We start from the raw sequence: 20,101 nt of genomic DNA, 5'->3' as shown, positions 1-20,101 counted from the left end.
AATCTATAGCATTTGCCATAGGTTTGTGATTGAATTTAGATCTGGACATTGACAAGGAAATTCTGACACACAAATCCCCTTTTTTATAATACAATTTAATTTGCTCCTCCAGCTGTGTGTTTAGAGTCGTTGTCTAGTGAAATCTGAACCTCTGCTCCAGCTTTAAGTCTTTCAGAGCAACTAACAAGTTTTACTTCCTAGATTGTCCAGTATTTAGCTCCATCCATCTTCTCTGATCAACTTCCCTGGACACAATGAAAACCCTTTCCACAATATCATGTTCAGAATCAGAATCAGAAATACTTTAATAATCCCTGAGGGAAATTATTTTCGTTACACGCTCCAGATATACAAACAACATATCTATATCTATATCTATATCTATATCTATCTATCTATCTATCTATCTATATATATATATATATATATATATATATATATATATATATATATATATATATATATATATATATATATATATATATATATATATATATTCAATATTCCATACAAATAATATAGATATATAAATATATATTCAATATTCCATACAAATAATATAGATATATAAATATATATGTTGCATGATATAGTTCTGTGTGTTTTGCATGAAGTTAAAAGGTCAGGTTTGGTGTCAGCCTAACACAGCACGTCTCTATCCACGTTTGATTTGAAGATTCACATAGCCTGGAATTAAACTGAATGTCTGAAAATGACCAAACTAAAGGACCAGTGAAACCAAATTAAAGCAATTAGATGCCATGACCCAGACTTTAAACTCCAATTACAGCCTCATTCTGCCCTTTATTACAATTTGATCGTTCTACAGAGGCTTTTTATGGTGAATTACACTGTTTCATTCTCTATGTTGTTACAGCTGATAGTGGAGTGAACTCCAATATGCAATTAGACGAACTAAGCAATCAGCAGAATGGCCCCTACCAGTCACTTCCAGAACCCATTTCTACTGCACAGATGCTCTACAGTTGTCCCTCACAAGCCGACTCCCACCAAGGACCCTACCAGCAACAACAAGAAAGCAACCAACAACCAAACACACAGCTACACCAAGGAGCCTACCAGCAAACCACAGCAGGTCAGCTGCAGCCTGTGGCCTTCCAACAGTCTGCAGCACAAATGCATCAGGGGCTTTATCAGTGTCAAACTGTGAGTACTTGCCGTTATATCTTTACTATATGTCCTGTTAAGAGCTATTTTCATGAAAAACCTAATATTTCTTCTGTTCTCGACTGATTCCTCATCAGCGTCACTACAGTGATCCTTTTGTATGTCACAAGAACCCGCTCACCATTGAGAGCACAGCATATCTTAGGCGTGGCAGTGCCCCCACGGTTGAGATGTTACGGTGCAGGACGCACTCCCTCTCTAAAACAAAGAATCAAAGTCCGTTGCAGGATCTGTCTTCTTCCGACGGCTCACAGAGTCAAGTGCATGCTGCAGTCCACCTATCCTCAATCGGTGCCCAGAATACCTCATTAATATCATCTCCTTTGTTGCCTCCGCATCAGCTCGTTCCCTGTGACTCAGCAGGTCATTCGAATTCACCTCACCCTCCCCTGAATTTACAGCCTCTCTCAGCACACCGTCTTAGCGTGCCACGCAGCCCACAGCATCGTCACCACCACCACCATCAGTGCAAAGCTTGCATGTCTCTCCTCTTTAAGGACAAGACGGAAGGAGACGGATATCTGGGGCACGTGCACCGACGCACTTCCAGCACATCCATGTCAGACGCATCCACGTCTTTTCATTTGCTAAGGTCTTCGCAGGCCACTTTACCTCATGTCTTGGGCTCACCCGCCACAGCGTTACAAAACAGCGAGCCAAGCAAGGCCACTTCATCTTCACATCATTCCACACTCGTGTTTCCACCCGGTTTATATGAAGGTGGGGAACTCACCCTTCTCAACTACTGTCTCCATCACATAGTCAGTCGCAGGACCAGCTCTCCCACCCTCCCTGACAGAGGAGGTGGAAATCACCCAATCCACAGCCACACCGGGGAGACTAATTCCCCTGTAATTGAACATAAAGGCAAAAGTCAGAGCCTGGAAGCGCCTCTTCCAAACTTTGATGAGAACGTCGTGCTGTCATCACTTTGCAGCCAAGGCAGAGCAGATCACCTGGTATGTCAGAGAAGGAGGCTCTATGTAGGCTGAATCCAACATAGCCGCGCCCGTCAGTATCCTTCCTGATTCCACCAGCAGCTTTGGTCCTTCTAACAACCAGTTTTCTGCTTCTGCTTAATCCACAGCAATAACTCAGTTCCTCGGTCCTCTTACTGTTCGGTTAACCAGTGTTGCAACTTCCCTTTCTTAATGTAACTTCCCATAATATACATGCAATATGCCCATCCCCTAAAAAAAAAACATCCTTTAGTTTCACGCTGTTGACAGCTGCTGCTCAGACACACTAAATCTCTTTCGTGATGTCTGGTACCAGATAGAAAAAAAAAAATCACAGCTCTGAACAAGTGCCATTAAATGTGGTCTCTCGATTGTATTTCTGACAGACGGTTTCTGCTCCAGCCACACCAGTGCCCCCCGTGCAGCAGAGCAGCCAGGCATCACAGAGTTTCCCAGCCTCGGGCCCAACTGCGCAGACACAGCTGACCGTCCAGTCCAACCAGGACCAGGTACACCACTCAGAAAAACCCTGAACTGCCACTGGGCACATCTAAATAGAGAGACAGATGAAAAATATGCCATTCAGTAGAAGCAATATGTGATATACCAACTGGCCACAATAATATTACTAATCACACAATATTAAAGATATTTTATCTATCTCTGCGCCTCCAGGATCACTCTGATCAGTCAATAGACCAACAAACAGCGGCAATTTGCAAGGATATCATTAGATCTGTATCGTAGGAGTCTGAACACCGGATGAACATTTTAAGCTCCTTTCAGATCATATTTTCAATCAGTCTGTGATCAACACGTTCTCTGTACACATGGGTACCTCTGTGAATACCTCACAGAGGTGCACACTGCTAAAAAAGCTGATATTCAGTGCAGTTGGCTTTGATTAACTACAAAACATGTAGCAACCAAGGTTTAGCTTTAAATAGTGCATGCGTAATATGGATAAAAATACGAAAATGTGCTGTCCCTTTCGCTGTACAGCTCCCTGTTGTTGCGTATGTACTCTGTGTGCACCGGTCTGTATGAAAAAAAAAAAAACAACAACTTTATTTATGTGTTCTGTGCTTGTTTCCCATTTGTCTCCTCTCCCTGTAGTGTCATCTCCAACCAGCTGCCGTCCCATCTCAGGTAGACTAGCACACTGCAAAAACACACAGGATAACAGTTTTAAAATTAGCTGGCCTGGTAGCTCACCTGTTTCAGCGTGGCACATTTCAGACGTTAGCGCTTGTTGGAAAACAAAAACTTTAGGAAATGCTTGTTTTTAACAAAATTACCAGTTCCACAGGTATAGCATTAATAAAATAAATAAATAAACGTAACTGAAGCATTTTTGAAACACATGTTTAAAGTTGATGTCTACGTTGAGGTTGTTTTTATAGCTAATTTATGGCTTTCTGCTTACCAAGTGTCTGACTATAATGTCACATATATGGTTATTTCTTCTGCACACGCTTCAAAATGTGAAACGCCAGAGGTAGATAGGAGGTAGATACAAGGAGGTAGATCAGAGTTTATCTTAATAGGTCAGGAAATTTTAACACTAAAATAACCACCTGGATAAACTTTCCCATATGTATGTACAGCTCTACAGTACAATAATTAAACAATAATTGGTACAATATTACTTATTAAACAATAATTAAATCAGGGGTGTCCAAAGTGCTGCAGGGTGGCCATTTGGCCTGAGTCTTCAATTCAAGAATGGATTAGGGACAGAGTTTATTTACCGACAAATTAAAATGTTCTTAAAATAGAAAATGTTATGTACAACACAATATAATGCATCTTTTATAACTCTTTTTGCTTTCACTTTAATTTCTAGTGAATAGGAGCAAAAACATTCAATGATTCTTTGTTATTATTACAAAGCTCCATTTATTAATCTCATCTAAATACAGCAAGGGTGTTCAAAATACAAGTCACTCGTTTCCGTTGCAAAGAACAAACTGAAAAAGCTCTTCCTATGTCAAGAAAATTTTAAATAATTTCACTAAAATGTAGGAAATTATATAATTTTCTTTTAATAATTCAAGCATCTGAGATTCTCTTTATGTATTTTGGATCTACAGGGATTTCATCAATAACATACATACTTTGTTTTCTTTATTTGAGTAGTAAGGTATTAGTAAATGGTTAGTTGTTGGGCATTTAACAATAAAGCAATTCTCAGGAAAATTTGTTTTGCAGTTTTAGCTGCAAAAAAGAAAAGAAAAGTGGTAATAAGTACTTTCACCTTGACGATTCTGGCCACTCAGGCAAAGACTTTGGACACCTCTGAATTAAATACTTGGACCAAACTGGAACTTTGACAGACAAGGATTCAAGTTTCAAGTTTATCTTGCAACCACACGCAGTGAAGGAGGGTGGTCACTAAGGGATAAAAAAAATCTCCCAGGCTCACATTTAGAGAACTGAAGTTTTGTCAGTGAGATCATGCTGCAATGAATCCAATTTTAAGCTTTTTACACATCTTAAACCATCTATATGTATAACTGTACATGTATATGTATATTGACACATTGTTAGAACTGTAATGTATTTCTGACCTCTATACATGCAATAAGCTGTAAAGCTCACCTGAGTAATACCGATTCTTCTAATTCTTTCCTGAACAACGTGAGGTTTCCTAAAAGGAAAAAAAAAACATTTCTATGGACAGTATTTTGACAACAAACCCTAAGACATTGAAAATGAGCTTGAATTTCTAATTAAAAAAAACATTTATAAATGAAGAGAAAACCGTATTTGATTTGCTCCCTTAGCTGTTTTCTGCTGACCAGCCTTCATCACATCTGAGTCCTCCTGACACCTCTGGCAGTTTTCCACCCTGCAGCGCTCCTCCCCCTCACCTGCCCCTGCCCATCAGCACACAGGTGTGTTGTGGTAGAATTAGAGACGCAAGAACAAACCGGGGAAAAACAGAAAACTATATCGTAACCCGCATACACATAACATTGCAGCAGTGCAGTAGAACCCAAACGACCTGTGTGAATGTTGTATGTACCGACTCGCTGTCTTTGTTCATTTGATTTCATGTTCCCTTTTTCTTTCCCAGTTTCCCTCTCCATATCCTGTCGCTCACATGCCCACTCCCTTTTCTCTGTCGTCCACATACAGCAGCAGCGACGCTGCTTTGTATACCTCTTACTACTCACCTTCACGCCACCTTCCCTCCCTTCCTCTCACCCCCCACACAGCCCTGATGTGTATACCTTCCCTTGGCACCCCTCAGACCCCTATGTTAACTCCTCAAAATGTGCCCAGTTTTCCACTCCTCTTTCCTTATCTGGGAATAGCCAAGTCCCCTGGGTTGCCACAGAGCCAGGGTGGCACGCCCACATCTCAACACCACACTAGTAGCCTCCATTCCACCCATCCCTTAACTTTCTCTCAGGTACAATCCACCCCATTCCCTGCCCCCCACCCTGAGCAGGAACTGGCTGACCAGTCTGTCCAGGTGAATATTTGACTCCGTTCTCAGTGTAATGGCTCGGTCTTGAGAAATCCGTAACACTAAGGCGGTGTCTGTACTGTCGGCTGTAATGCATGCAGGACATGCCTTTGGATATTCAGAAGAAAGCTATTTAAATGATTGTCCATTTCCCTAACTATGATGTTATTTGTTCATCTCATAGGTGACTGCTCCTCATGGGACTCTGGGAGATGTGCAGATTTTGGAAACATCCCCCTCTGCCTTGCCCACTGGACAGACTGCAGTCTGGGGAAGCAGAATAGATACAGATACTTCTGCAGCTTCTCCAGTCCCGGCTACCACCTCAATTTCTGTCTCAGCTGCAGCTCAGTTTGAAGCTAAAGCCCCTGTGCGAAGTCAAGCTCCAGGCCCGGGGTCAGCTCAGGCTGCGGCAGCACCTCAGACTCCAACACAGGCTCTAAAAGCAACACAAACTACGGCCTCAGAGCAACTTCAAGCACCGGTATCTGCATCGTGTTTCACTGTAGAGCTCACAATGGTCTCTTCTGTGAGCTCAGGTGCTCCTCAAAACTCCACCCAAGGTTTGGTCGCAGACCCAGCTCATGTCACTCTGTCAGCACCGGCTCAGGCTGCGGCTCCTGCTCCAGCTTCAGTTCTGCAGCCTGCTGGCATCCACACAACGGTCCCAGTGTCCGAGTGTGCCAGCCTGGCTACAGCACAGCAGAACATAGAGACATCATCTGTCCCTGGGGGCTTTCAGCAGGAGACCTGTGTAGAGGTAGGAATCCTTCCTTCCTTTCTTCCTTCTCTCCTCGCAGCTTATGTTTTTTTGATTCACATTCACTGTGAACTTTTGCAATATTTTACAAGTACTGTAAAGAACAGAGGACTCTGGAGATTTGAGTCTGGAAAAGTTTAATTATCACATGAATGATGTGTGAGAACCCTGGATGTTTCTACTAAATTAGGCCTTTTGATGCCTGAATAGCCAGGTCTGTGCTGGGAAACCAACCATTTAAATAAGATGTACTAATTATATTAAGAAAAGTGGGCAAAAATTACTGTATTTCTCTCAAATATTAGTCCACATATTACCAGGGGTGTTGTAATGTAAGATTTTGACCCTGCTACTTTTGAGAATATCCACAATAAAATCAATCTATACTTCCAGATATATATATTTTTTTAAGATTACTGTAAGCAGTTTGATGCACAATACGTAAAAATAACACCACAAAGCATCGTTTAAAGCCTCAAATTAAAATGACATTCATGCAATTGATTAGTGTATGAATCGTTGAGACTGATATTTTACAGCTGGCAAGCATTCACTTTTTTCTGCTTTTCAGGATGTTATTCGGGACAGAGTCCTGTCACTATCCAGTTATACATACGACAGGTGTGTGCCAAGTCTGTTTAGTTCAACGTGTTTATGACACGTCTCAGGAGGAGGTGTGTTTTTTTTTTAAATTTATACATGTTTTCTTTGTATAGTCTTAACTCTGATGTAGCGTCGGGTAGGGAAACAAGTGATGGCTATGAAAGCTTAGCAAGTGGGAGCAAAGGGGACGCAAAACCCAGGAAACATCACCGCAAGTCTGCTCGCACACGTTCCAGGCAAGAAAGAACCAGCAAACCCAAACTGAGCATGCTCAATGTGAGTCATAGTATCGTATGGGACAACAACAAAAACCCTCAAACCCATGAAATTTATTGTCTTTAAAAGTAAAGTCAAATCTTTCTCCTCCTAGGTCTGCAACACTGGTGATAAAATGGTTGAATGTCAGCTGGACACTCACAACCACAAAATGGTAACATTTAAGTTTGATCTGGATGGAGATGCTCCCGAGGAAATCGCCACCTACATGGTCAGTTTAGTTGATTAATTATTATATATATATATATTTTTGTTTTGTTTCTGTTTCACTTTAAAATGTTTGAAACCAAAATCTCTGTAGGTGGAGAATGGCTTTATTCTGCCATTAGAGAAGGAGATCTTCATTGATCAGCTGAAAGACATTGTGGACAAAGCAGAAGACATGCTGCATGAAGACATGGGGGATGAAAAAGACACGACTTTGAGCTGCAGTCCTCTACAAGGACAGTTGTCTGAGGTAGGAGAGGTAAGAAAGGTATGTGTTGCATTTCTGCACAAATAAACGGCGTATGCTGAAATGTAAATGTATAAATGCGACAGGTGAAACTAACGTCTGTAAATCTTTGTGTAGAGTCAGCAGCCAGGGGCGCCGCAGCCTGTATATCAGCAGAATGGTAGCATCACTTGTTCTCAAAAGTCACATTCAGTCTCACATTATACTCCTTTTTGTACACACATAGACGTGTGTGAGCATCTGCTGTTCCTTTATTCTTCTGATTGCAGTTCTTCACACAGGAAAGAGATGGTTCATCATCTGCCCGGTGGAGGAGACGCCTCCCTGCGTTCAGGACACTCCGTCGGATGGGACAGCGACGCAGTCACCTGGGAGCTCAGCCAACACGCAGCCTGCTGACAGCACCACTGCAAGGCCCTCCATATCCAGAGGTGACAGTGTTTCTGCTTGCAAAGTCATGATGTCTGGTAGACACATGGTACAGCAGCACTCCCTTGTGGCACCAAAATGAAACTCTTCAAGTATTACTGTATGTGTATAAATAATCTAACTAGATCTCACCAGTCAGGCAGTTTCTCCCACCACTTCACTATTTTCCAGTGTGGAGAGAGAGATAATTATTTTAAGACTCCAATAGCATTTATTTGCACATCTTAATGCTAGAATTAACTGCACGCTGTTGCGGTTCTCCCAGGTTCTTTACATGAAAAGTGGTCTGCTTTGTTGTAGACTTAGGTAGTAATAAAAACAGGAACTATACTTTAACATATTTAATCTAACAAGGCAGAGAAATGTTTACAGACTCAGTACTGGACTCCCATGTATAAAACCATCTGAGATGAGTGCCTAATCTTCTCTGTAAGCAATATATAGAACCAAGTGTGTACACCCCTGCAACAAGGTGTACCATATGACATCAGTGTTCATTGCATGATATTGATGGAGACCGTAGACGTGACCAAATTGACCCATTTACCCTTAATCAGTCATTTTGTCCAATCTAATTATGTCAGTCTCTGAGTCTCTAGTGCCCCCATCTGCACCAATGATTGCACAATTCTTAACATTAATCAAGATCTTTATTGTTTGATCAAAGCTTCAATTAGGTCATGACCTTCATCCAGAACCCCATAAAATGTCCTGTTTGCACCATTTAAACTGAACAAAAACGCACATGACAAGTTTTGACATAGAGAAAGGGTTTTCACATTATCCCACATTACAATCAGAAACTTAAGCATGTTTTATTGGGATTTCATTTGATAAATCAAACGAAAGTAGAGTATAATTGAATCTGTGAATCCAAAAAGGGCTCACATTTCTTAGTCTGCTGCTCCTCACAAGTTTTTTTTACGGCCATCCTGGCTACAGGATCAATGCTCCCCTTGTCAAACCTGTCTACTGAATTGGACAGCCATACACTTTGCATTTTCTAATGATGACTTGTTGCATGTTCAGAGCTTGAGATATTGTTTTAAAACCTATCTCCACTTTAATGTTTTCAGTAACTTTATCTCTAAGCTGCCTGTTTTGTTCCTCGGTCTTTGTGTGTCATTTGTTCACTGATTCTTAACCAGGTAGGTCAGTGGAAAACTAATTCTTGTTTACAATGACGACCTGGCCAAGAGGCAGCACACAAGGCACATTATGAACAAAAGAACACGAGGCATATAAATAGCATGAGTGAAACATAAAATATATACATACAGAAGATGACATCTGTTGAAAATGACGTAGGGTTAGAAGCAAGTGCAGTGATCTTGTACGATAAATTTAAAGTTTATGAAGGAAGAGAGTTTAACGGTCTGTTCTCGATGACCCCAGTCAACAGCAGCAGAAAGCTGGAAAGAAGTGGAAAGGAAAACAGATGCGAAAGCTATGAAATGACTGTAGATATGATGCCGTTTTCCCAATAAAGGTTTTATACATAAACAGATACCAGTGAATTTGCCAACAAAATGGAGGGATGGCCAACTTAAAAAGAAGTAACGATGGCAGTAGTGAGTGTTATATGAAGTTCCAGTGAATAGCGCAGATAGCAGCGTGGTAAATAACATGAAGGAGGGATTTTTGAGGCTGATCTGTAAATTACAAGGGAAACCAGAAGCTGATGAGTAGGTAGAAGATTGATAGGAGAATGATTAGAACTTGAACTGTCCTCGGTCAAACACAAACCATACTTTAGTGGTCACTGATGCTTTGATAGAGTGCTCCAGATGTGTCTGGAGGCCTCTGTCAGATCTGGAGTACTATCAAAGGCGTTTGGTGAGAACGGTGTCAAGCAATGTACCAGACCACATGCTCTTGGTGTTATATGTGGTAGGAGCCAACACAATAAGTGGATAGGTTTAAGGCATCCAGTTGTAACTGTAAGGATGAAGGACGGTCAAGCATATCCCGGTTCAAGTCACCCAGTAGGATAAACTCAGAGGAGATGTAAGGGGCCTCTAAAGGGTGCAAAATAAAAAATGGGAACAATATTACAGAAATATTCATAAAATAGAGGCAGTTAAAAACAACATCAACTAAAACAACAAGAATTTCTTCATTGTTGGTTTTTAATTTATTTGTTTTTGTAGAAGAGGGGTCATCCTCCACGATGTCTGGTGGAAGTGGAGGGTTCGCTCATGAAGTTTATGGCTTCTACAGTCCTCCAATAACATCCAACACAGACCCCCTCCTCTTGGCCGCCCTCTCTCCTCCTGTGTCTGCCCCCCCTACTCTCCAGTCAGTGCCTGCAGTGGAGCCTGCAGGCACTCCTCTGCAGCCCAGCATGCATGCAGCCAACAAAGCCAGAGCGCAGACGCTTCCGCCATCGTTACCCCAAGCTCCTTACCCAGTGGAGGATTCACACGGGTCTCCTCTGGGATCGCTCTCTCCTTCCCATGAGGCTCGAAAGGTCATTGATTTCACCCATTCGGTGTCTGTTGCTGATGAGGTGCCCTGCTGTCCTCTCGTCATGCCCCTGTCTTTGGATGTGAACCCTCCACAGGGCAGGTCAACTCTGACTCCTCTCCCCCTTCAAGAGCTTGGTGCCACCAAAGAACCGCCGCCTGTCTCCTACGCTCCTGCGGCACGCAGCGAGCTGCCACAGCAGCCCGTGGTTCTCCACCAGCCTTTCTCTGCAGTGGGAGGCTCCAAAGTGTCCTCGCTGCCCCAGAGCCCGGCACCATCTCAGCACGGCGCGGGGCCAAGCGAGTCCGACGGCGAAGGACGGGTCGGTCGGGGAGGTTTTGTCGATAGCACCATTAAAACCCTGGATGAAAAATTGAGGAACCTGCTCTACCAGGAATACGCTCCCATGTATCCGTCAGGCAGCGCTGCAGAGACACCGGGTTCAGGGACGGAGTACATCCAGTTCCCCCCTGGCCCGGACAGCGCCACTGGAGGGTCCGGAAACAGCACCCCAGGGCCAATAGGGGAGGGACGCTACAGGGGAGGGGAACAGCTTGTAAGTAAAACTCATTTTGTACTTTAAATAGTTGGAGAAACATTGTAGTTACTGAACAGAAGCTCAGAAGAACTGCACTGCTGAGTTATAGAAATGTTTTAAACTGTATTTTGGTAAACAATGTTACATTGTTTCTAATTGATCTCTTTCTTAATTTATTGTCTTCACCTTTCATTTTCATCTCTCCTGTAAGCCCCAAATTCCTGAGAGAATGGACAGCCTGAGCACTCTGAGTGACTCGGCTGTTTGTGGTGCGTGCAACTTTTCTGTCTATAGCATGGACTAAATTTTGAGATGAATTTTTAGCTAAATATAACATGCTAGTTTATTGTAAACAGTGTTTTGTAAACTCTCCTATAGCTTCCCTGTCAAGAAGACCCGTTCCTCACTCCGTGTCCTGCACTGGAACTCGAGGTCGATTTAAGGTATGAAATGTTTCTTTTTTATTTTAGCTCAATGTCAACATTTTTCTTTGTAAGTGGTCAATTTATGGAAAGTTTTAATATTTTATACACATGTGCATGCTTAATCTCTGTGTGCAGTGCAGTATTGCCGCAATGAAAGGTGATGTTTATGAAGTTCGCACAAGAATTTTTATCTTGATTTTAATACACATCTATGAAGGTATTGAGATTTGCAGTGTATTTTTTAACTCTTGCATACAGGCTCAAATCGGAGACTTTCGTTCGGTTCTTTCTGAAAACGTTTAGACACCTATCCGGGAGTAGCTCCAGAATTGACAAAGACTCCTGGATAGGTGTCTAAACGTTTTCAGAAAGAACTGAACGAAAGTCTGGGAGCCTCTGATTTAAGCATGTTTGCTGTTGCGATGACTCGGATAACTGAGAATTTGCACAGGCATTTTTTGACACTGTATGTTCATTATTTTCCAAACATGTTTCAAGGTAGTTATTTTTTAAGTCAAAGTACATAGAATGACTTAACAATGCAGCAATTTAATGTATGTTGCTAACATATAAAGTTATATTTATTGTGAAATGAGTTATATTCATTGAAATATGGATGTATCCTCAGTTTAATTTTTTTTTTTTTTTTTTTGTAGATCCAAAGCCTTTTGCAGCAATTACAGCTACAAGTGGCTTTGGATCAGTCTCTATGAGCTCGCTGAATCCTACCACTGGGATTTTGCCCATTCCTCAAGATAAAACTGCTCCAGCTCCTTAACATTGGAGGGTTTTGGATTATGAACAATCATATTCAAGCCTAGTGTTGGTTTAGCACTATGGTTCCAGTCATTGTATTGCTGGAATGTAAGCCTCTGTCCCAGTCTCAAATCACAGCCAGGCTGACACAGATCCTGCTCAGGAATATCCCTGTATTTTGCATCATCCATCTTTCTTTCGACTCAGAGCAGTTTCCCAGTTCGTCCTGCCGAAAACTTCCCCACACCACGATGTTGCCACAACCATGCATGGTGTTCTTGGGGTGATTGGATGTGTTTGGTTTGGGCCAAACTAAGTATTTGGATATTTATTTATAACCCACTCTGACTTGTATTTCATAACAACTTTGTCCCTGACTTGTGTGGAGAGCTCCTTGCACTTCATAGACTGATGCCTCTTGCTTAGTGGTGCTGCAGCCTCTGGGGACTTTCAGAAAAGGTGCTGACAGATTACGTGACACTTAGATTGCACACAGGTGCAATCTAAGTGTAAATTGCACCTGTGGCAAGGCAAATCTATTTATATAGCACATTTCAGTACAACGCAAAGTGCTTTACATGATTCATGGTTCAGTTTTTTACATGAGGTGGACTTCATTTCAATAATTATGTGACGTTTGAAGGTAAATGGTGGCACCAGAATGTTTTAGGGGGTGGATACATACAGCACATGCCAATTTTAAGTTTATTTTTTATTCTTTTTTTTATAGTTTTTTTCATGTCATTTAAACAGTTTATAATTTATGTGCAGCTCCATCACATGAAATAAGATAGAAAAAACATTTAATTTATAGATTAGAATGGAATAAAATTGGTAAAAAGCCAGGGGTGGGGGCAGTGTAGGGTTTGAAGTTACAGTGTAAAGCACTTTGGAGGTCGTCAAGACTTGTTAAAGCACTATACAAGTACAAGCCATTTACCATTTACCATTAACAGAGACTTCAGAATGTTTAATGAGTCTCTCCTCTTTGTTTACCAGGTCATCTCTGTTCCACCTGAAGTGGCCAACAGGAGAGATGTGAAGCAGAGGAGCTGGAGCAGCGCTGCCTCCCCTGCACACCCTGCAGGATACGGCGGAGACCAGGTTCAGGCTGAAACCTTGGCAACCTCCACCACCATTGGACGTTTCTCCGTAGTGAGCACAGAAGATGACATTACTCAGAGGACGCGCTGCAGCCGCTACTCTGCCCCACCTGATTTCTACCTGGACACTCCTCCCCCCATGGGTAAGAGCGGGTCCCTTTCTCACATTCAGAGCTCAAACTCTGTCCATGTGGATGTCACAGTCCACGCTCCCGTCTTTTCGGCAGACTCAGGGGCGGAGAGCAGCCCTGCCAAGCTGGCTCCTGCCACTGAGTTCCAGCACCCTCGCTCTGAGCGCAGAGGAAGTGACCTCATGAAAAGGGCCGTGGCCTTTCTGCGTCGCACTGGCCGCAGCAGCAGCGTACAGAGCTCTGACTCCCCAAGCAGACACGGAGGGGTGCCCGGCTCGGCCTATGCCAGCAGCGACAATGACTCAGAAATGGAGGACTCAGACATAAAGAGGGAACTACAGAGACTCAGGGAGAAGTAGGACTTTTCCCTCTTCCTTATGTGCAATGGCTTGTAAAAGTAGTCATACCTTCAGAACATTTTCACATTTCGTCATGGTGCAACCACTAATTTTAGCATATGTTACTGCCATTTTATATGATTGACCAACAGAAATGTGTGCATTATTGCCAGCAGTGTAACAAACATTATACATGACTTTTGAAATTGCCCAATTTCTTTTTATAAAAGAGCTCAAGCTCAGTCAGATTGAATGGAGAGTGTCTGTTCACATCTGTTTGTAATGCTTGTTTCAGTTGGATTTAGGTCTAGACCTTTTAATAGGCAATCCTGAAACATGAATATTCTTTAATATAAACCTTTACATTTTAAATTTTGATGTATGACTATTAAGTTTTCTATCAGGCTTTCACTGTGTGAAAGCTCCATCATTTTCCTATCAACTCTGAGCATCTTCCTGATCCCTAATGAAGAAAGGCCTCTTCACAGCACAATGCTGCCAGCCCTGTTTGAAGGTGCAGATGTATGTTCAGGTTGATATGCAGTATTAGTTTTCTGCCATGCAAAATTTCTGATAGAGCATCTTCCTCTACATGTTTGCCGTGTGCCCATGACTTCTGCCCCCCTGCAAAATCAATAAATAAAAAATTATTCTGGTCTTGTTTGAAAAAAAAAAAAAAAAACATTTGTGTTTCAAGTGAGTTTCAAGTATTTTTTAAGAATCTGTATTGAGTTTGAAATTTTTTTATCGTGTCAACCCTAGTTGTAGCATGACAACATTTTCAAACAGTTCAAGGGGTATACATACTTTTGCAAGCCTCTGTAGTTTTGTGACATCCTACTTTTTTCATGTAGATTATGACAACTAAATACCTGCCTCCGTTCCTTCAGACATCTGAGGGAGATCTCAGAGCTGCAAGCACATCAGCGAGGAGAAGTGGAGCTGCTCTATCGCAAACTTGGCAAGGTTCCTCCTCCTGGCCTCGGTCTCGTGCACGCTCCGCCAGGCCGCAGGAAGAAGTCCAGCAGAGCCAGACTAAAGCCAGGGAAACTTCTGAGCCCTCTAGTTCAACAATTTAGGCATGTAAAAACCAAGAGCAGCGACTCCTCTAAATCTGGTGAGTTACTATTTCTAACCTAAATTACTTTAACATTGATCCTTATGTGAAATAAAAACACTTCTCTTATGGTTACGTGTCCAGGAACTACTCCAGCTCCAAGTGAGCCAACAGTGAGTTTAAACGGCTCTCCAGGCAGAACATCTTTCCCCACCCAGGGCAGGCCACGGTCATGTACCAGTCACCTACCCAGCTCGGTTTCAGAGCCCGTGCAGACTCAGCAACCCTGCTCTCTGAAAGGCTCTCTGTCCTCTGACAACATTTATGCTGGACTGCATGGAGATGTCGCTGGAACGCAAGCTCAACCTGGACAAGGTAGCACTCAAAATAGTTGAGCAAAAGAAACAAATATGTTGATAATATAAGTAAACAAAGAGCTTTTGTTGTTTTTCATTTAGTGAACATAAGTATTTTAGAGTTTATGCTTTCCTGTCATCTTCTTCCCTTCATTATGCTCCTCTACAGGCTGGTCTAATTACCCTCAACCATCTGAGAGAGTGACCTATAAATCCAGTAGCAAACCACGAGCTAGATTTCTCAGTGGGCCCGTGTCTTTGTCTATCTGTTTGTATCTCTTTTCTTCCTGCATAGCTTCACCGTTTGATTTTTACGTGGCTTTCTATTTATTTACCTTCATTCCACAGACTTTTTTTTTCTAGCAATGCTGTCCTGCAACTGTGTATGATTTACTTTTGCTTCATATTATTTACCTGTATTCTTCTTTCAAAGATAAATGTTGTTTATTCAAACCAATTGGAATAATTTTTAGGATTTGTTTTCAAAACCTTGCTTTAAATATTATTAATAACTTAAAAAGATCTCTCTGACTACATATCCATGCACACTTTAAAACAGTGCAATAATTATCAGTTATTGTCACTCATTTTTGGAGCAGTTGTGTGTTTTACAACATTTAAGGTTTGGATAATCACAATTTTGGCATGGCTATAATAGTTGTTGCTGCACATTTCAAATATTCCTGATACTGTACTTTTTAAAACTATTCATACACTTTTTCAAATTTTTTTTAATTTTTACAACCAGTCTTTAATTGATGCCGTCAAGATTTATGTTATAGACCAACACAAAGTAGTTAACAATTATGAACTAAAGGATGGTTTTCAGATTTCATTACAAATAAAACTGGAGGTCTCTGACTCCCCCAAATTAAATTCAGAGACACCAAAAATTGCAACACATATAATTAGGTCTGTGCCTAACATGCAGATATATTTAATGTTTTTTTTTTCAGATTTTTGCCTGGCTCTACTGTTTTTATATGTGTTCTGCTTTTGCTGTAGAAATGCACTTTTCACTTGCATGTGTTTGTCGATTGTCATTTTTGAGGTCTGATTGCTATTATCTTTTTCTTTGTTTAACTGTTACTTTGCACTGCATTTGGTCTTTAAGATAATCACGTGCTGGTTGGACAGCAGTTTATTTAAAGCATTTTTCTATTTCACAGGGTCAACACTCAAAAGGCTGTGTCTTGGTAAAGAGCGAGGCAGCAGTATGTAAAATTACAACCTCTTGTGCTATAGTATTGACGATCACATTTCGTTATCAATAAAGTAATCTTAATAATTATTAATTCAATATTTCTGTATTGTCAGGATCTGGGGCTTCAGCATCTGGAGCTTTTAACCAGTCACAGCAAATGCATAGTGTTACACCTCCTCCCCAGCAGCCTGTTGTCGGTCTGGCGCAAGCTCAGGCAAACAACAGCAATAACAAAACAAGTACATCTATGAATCCCAGTGAAAACAACCTGCCTGAAGATCTACAAGGTCTGATGGATGACTGGGCCCAGGAGGTTCTGATTGTGACCCACCGGGCATGCACGGATTCTCCATGTTTCCGTGGACAGCAGCTGTGCCCTCAGGTTGTGTCTCAAGCACTTGAACAGCCGCCTCAGGCTTTAAATGTGGGTTTTTCGATACTTCCAAAAATAATTGTGATGCCACATTTAGAAAATTACACTCGCTTGAATTTTAAATGGAGGTTTCCATTGTCTTTAATGTCTTTTTTAAAACCTTTCCAGGCATCACCGTGGACCCCACCCAGTCCAGAGGCTTCCACTCAACCATGGCCTGACAGCCCTGGGCCTACAGTCATGACCAGCCCCACCACAGGACCCTTCCACACTTATCAGCTACACTCTCCTGCTGCGTTCACAGCCTTGCCCTCCCCTCTTTCCTTCCATCAGTGGCCTGGGTTTTTCTTTCCAGTTTCTGCTGGGGTCTTTGCCTTTCCTGCCGTGCCCTCCACCCCATCCAGCCCCGTTTCACCCTCATCTCATCCGCTGACTGACCCCAAGGCAAAGACTCTCTAATCTGGGTAGCATTGTGTCTTCCAACTGTTACCAAAAGCGTAACTTATATTACAGCCGCTGTAGTCAATATTATGTGCATAGTGTGTATATATTTAACCAGCATGTGTTTAATAATATGTATATATCCATCTCCACTCTTGAGTTTGATGTCATTTGTTTTGAGTCGACAAGCTTCATGTTCATTACATAGTAAATATTCTTTAAATGCAGTTTAATAATTAAATAATGATTTAATGACTAAATTTAGCCAGATCAGCCTTGAAGTGCAGACATCTGTCAGTGTTTATTAATGTACATTAATGCTCACAGAATGTCCATAATATACTGTTTATTAATTTTGTACTTAGAAATAGTTATGTTGCTCTTTTCACCCCCCATGTATTTATATATAGAAGCTGCCATGTGTATATATGGATTTCGGTTGGTCTGTACAGAGGGTATGTGTTTGTACAGTTAAAGGATAATCCATAGTTTGGTGCTGCAGCTGTGGGTTTCAACGCAGCACCTTATTAGCAATCATTTTGCCATCACTGTGAAGACTTGACCTTCTGGTCACTAGGACCTGTTGCTTTACGCTGCTTTCTCGGCTCAGTATGTAAACACGTTTCATTCTTCATCAGTGAAACACCTCCAGCACAAGCACTTGCGATATCCTTAAGAGATTTGAATGAGCTTGAACTTTATCCTCAGGTGGAAGAACACCTGTGAGAGTGCCTTGAACTGCAGTTTCAGTTTTCAGAAGAAAAGCATTTAGATTTAAAACTAGGCTCAATTAACCCGTTTGCTGCTGTGTACGTGTTTAAAAAGTTGCAAAGGCAGTAATTTGTGCAGATATCTCCAAACATTTCCGACTCTGGCCTCCTTAAGGTCTCTCAGCAGGACACTGCAGCATTCGACATGCGTTGAACGTAAACCCTGGAGCTATAACCTCTTGTGTCCGAAACATATCTCCTATACAGGCTTCTAGAAGGCAACTGTACTCAATGTCCATACCACCCTCACTGGTTTGTTTCAATGTAGAAGAGCGGTAAACAAGGATCCTCCTCTGTTTTCACCTACTCTCATTTTGGTGGTTGATTGTTTGGGATCTTATTCAGTTTGTCACAACACACATCTCCAATTAAGGAAGCAACAACCAGTCTAAAAAAATTGTTCAAACGACACCATGGTGTAAAACGTAGGGGTCTTATTTCTTATCTTGTATGTGTTAGATTTGTTTGGGTTTCTGCTTTTTGAGATATCACATCATGAGCAAAAAAGCTAAATTGCCGTGAAATTGGGATTTAAAAATAATTTTTTTTAGATTATTATCTCGTTCCACCTTAAAATTTCAGCAGTATTTTGCTGCATATTTCCAACACCAGTCAGGGACCCACAGTCCCAAACCCTTTCTGGTGCATGCATGACATTATTTCAGATTGGTGCATGTGCAAATAAAAACCTATCCAAATTCTTTGCTACTGTGCATAGGATAGTAATCAATATACAAATTAACAAGAGATAAATTTAGTTTGCATTTAAGGATAGGGTGAGGATTAAGGTTACATTTAGTAATGCGAGCAGAGAGCAAAGAAGAACCAGAAAAGAACTGAGAGTAGCAAGGCCGATAGTGTCAGCGCCTGAAAACTATGCTTGCAGCTTGAAACCTCTTCAAAATGTAGTTTCTAAAGGTTCTGAACATGTCAATGGTTATTGTGGGTTCAGTCCTGCAACTGTCAGAACTGTCTTAGATTATTTTGAGAACAATGCAAATCAAACCCCACCACTATTACATACAGAGATTGAAAGGCGCATAAAAAGACCTGATCAAGAAGCACTGTGTACAATGCAGCACAATATAATGAAATACTTACATGAAACATCAAAACTTCAAGTTAGGTGAGTATGCACCTAACTTAGCAAAGTTAGGTGCATAGTCACATAATTTTACTCAATTTGGTGCATGTACAAGTATCCCAGTAAGACAAAAAAAAGTTTTTATAGTCTTCAGCAACCGGTACTTTAATCACCTTGTTCAAACCAGGGTGCCACGTTTGCCACTCCAAACTCTCATATTCATGCTTGGACCAACTTATCAACCAAGACAACTTGCTAAATAACTCTGCAGACCTACCCCTCCAGAGATGTTCTCAAGTAATGTTTGCTTCTGCAACCTCCGAAACCTTATTCTACATAGTCTTCCCAGCAGTCATTAGATTCCACAGGGTTCTCTTCCCAAACTCACTTTTGTCACCTAAACAGTGACTGGATAAGCAGAGAAAATTCTAAATGCAGTTTTGAAATGAGAATTTCATTTGAAAAAAAAAAGCTAGGAGTGTGCTATAATTAGTAGCAACAACTACCATCAATGTTTCTCTCTAACTGGCACTAAACCTTTCTATTGCTGTGGAGGAGTTTTTGGCCCAGTCTCCTTTGCAAAACAGTTTTAACTAAGCCAAAAGAGGTTTTGAGCATGGGCAGCCTGTCATGCCACAGCATCTCAGTTTGATTTGAGCCTGGACTCTAAAACCATTTTTATTTTTTTCCCTTAGTCATACCCAGGGGTGGACTTGCTGTTGTGCTTGAGCTTAAGGTCATGAACAGACGGCCAGTAACGCTCGTTCAGGCAGAGAGCAAAATTTATGATTTCATCAACTACAACAAACCACACAGGTCCTAAAGCAGGAAAACAGCATGCAGCAATTCCACTACCATCATCATATTTGACTGTAGGTCTGATGTTCTATTTTTGTAATGCTGTGTTGGTTTACC

The 20,101-nt window shown here is 41.5% G+C and overlaps 1 protein-coding gene across 5 annotated transcripts in view; it reads left to right on the top strand.

The window, feature by feature from the left end:
- Nucleotides 1-19,477, top strand: part of wnk2 (WNK lysine deficient protein kinase 2) — a 36,136-nt gene extending 16,659 nt beyond the window's left edge. The window contains exons 8-32 of one of the 5 annotated variants that reach the window (XM_036151469.1): nt 878-1,167; nt 1,266-2,147; nt 2,534-2,656; nt 3,264-3,296; nt 4,934-5,044; nt 5,227-5,628; nt 5,807-6,382; nt 6,954-7,003; nt 7,099-7,261; nt 7,356-7,472; nt 7,563-7,736; nt 7,833-7,875; nt 7,985-8,146; nt 10,295-10,614; nt 10,708-11,166; nt 11,360-11,417; nt 11,527-11,591; nt 13,329-13,575; nt 13,660-13,918; nt 14,792-15,018; nt 15,103-15,333; nt 15,484-15,582; nt 16,484-16,528; nt 16,632-16,942; nt 17,060-19,477. In XM_036151469.1, coding sequence (XP_036007362.1) covers nt 878-1,167; nt 1,266-2,147; nt 2,534-2,656; nt 3,264-3,296; nt 4,934-5,044; nt 5,227-5,628; nt 5,807-6,382; nt 6,954-7,003; nt 7,099-7,261; nt 7,356-7,472; nt 7,563-7,736; nt 7,833-7,875; nt 7,985-8,146; nt 10,295-10,614; nt 10,708-11,166; nt 11,360-11,417; nt 11,527-11,591; nt 13,329-13,575; nt 13,660-13,918; nt 14,792-15,018; nt 15,103-15,333; nt 15,484-15,582; nt 16,484-16,528; nt 16,632-16,942; nt 17,060-17,350 — 5,738 coding nt within the window. In that variant the 3' untranslated portion in view covers nt 17,351-19,477. Of the gene's footprint in view, nt 1-877; nt 1,168-1,265; nt 2,148-2,533; nt 2,657-3,263; nt 3,297-4,933; nt 5,045-5,226; nt 5,629-5,806; nt 6,383-6,953; nt 7,004-7,098; nt 7,262-7,355; nt 7,473-7,562; nt 7,737-7,832; nt 7,876-7,984; nt 8,147-10,294; nt 11,167-11,359; nt 11,418-11,526; nt 11,592-13,328; nt 13,919-14,791; nt 15,019-15,102; nt 15,334-15,483; nt 15,583-16,483; nt 16,529-16,631; nt 16,943-17,059 lie in introns of all 5 variants that reach the window. The other 4 variants (XM_036151468.1, XM_036151467.1, XM_036151466.1 and 1 more) reach the window with 4 other exon arrangements.
- The last annotated feature ends 624 nt before the right edge of the window (nt 19,478-20,101 follow it).

The sequence above is a fragment of the Fundulus heteroclitus genome, chromosome 20 (assembly GCF_011125445.2).
Source record: "Fundulus heteroclitus isolate FHET01 chromosome 20, MU-UCD_Fhet_4.1, whole genome shotgun sequence".
Taxonomy (NCBI): domain Eukaryota; kingdom Metazoa; phylum Chordata; class Actinopteri; order Cyprinodontiformes; family Fundulidae; genus Fundulus; species Fundulus heteroclitus.
The sequence above is the reverse complement of the archived record's forward strand: the minus strand, read 5'-3'. Positions and strand labels throughout refer to the sequence as shown.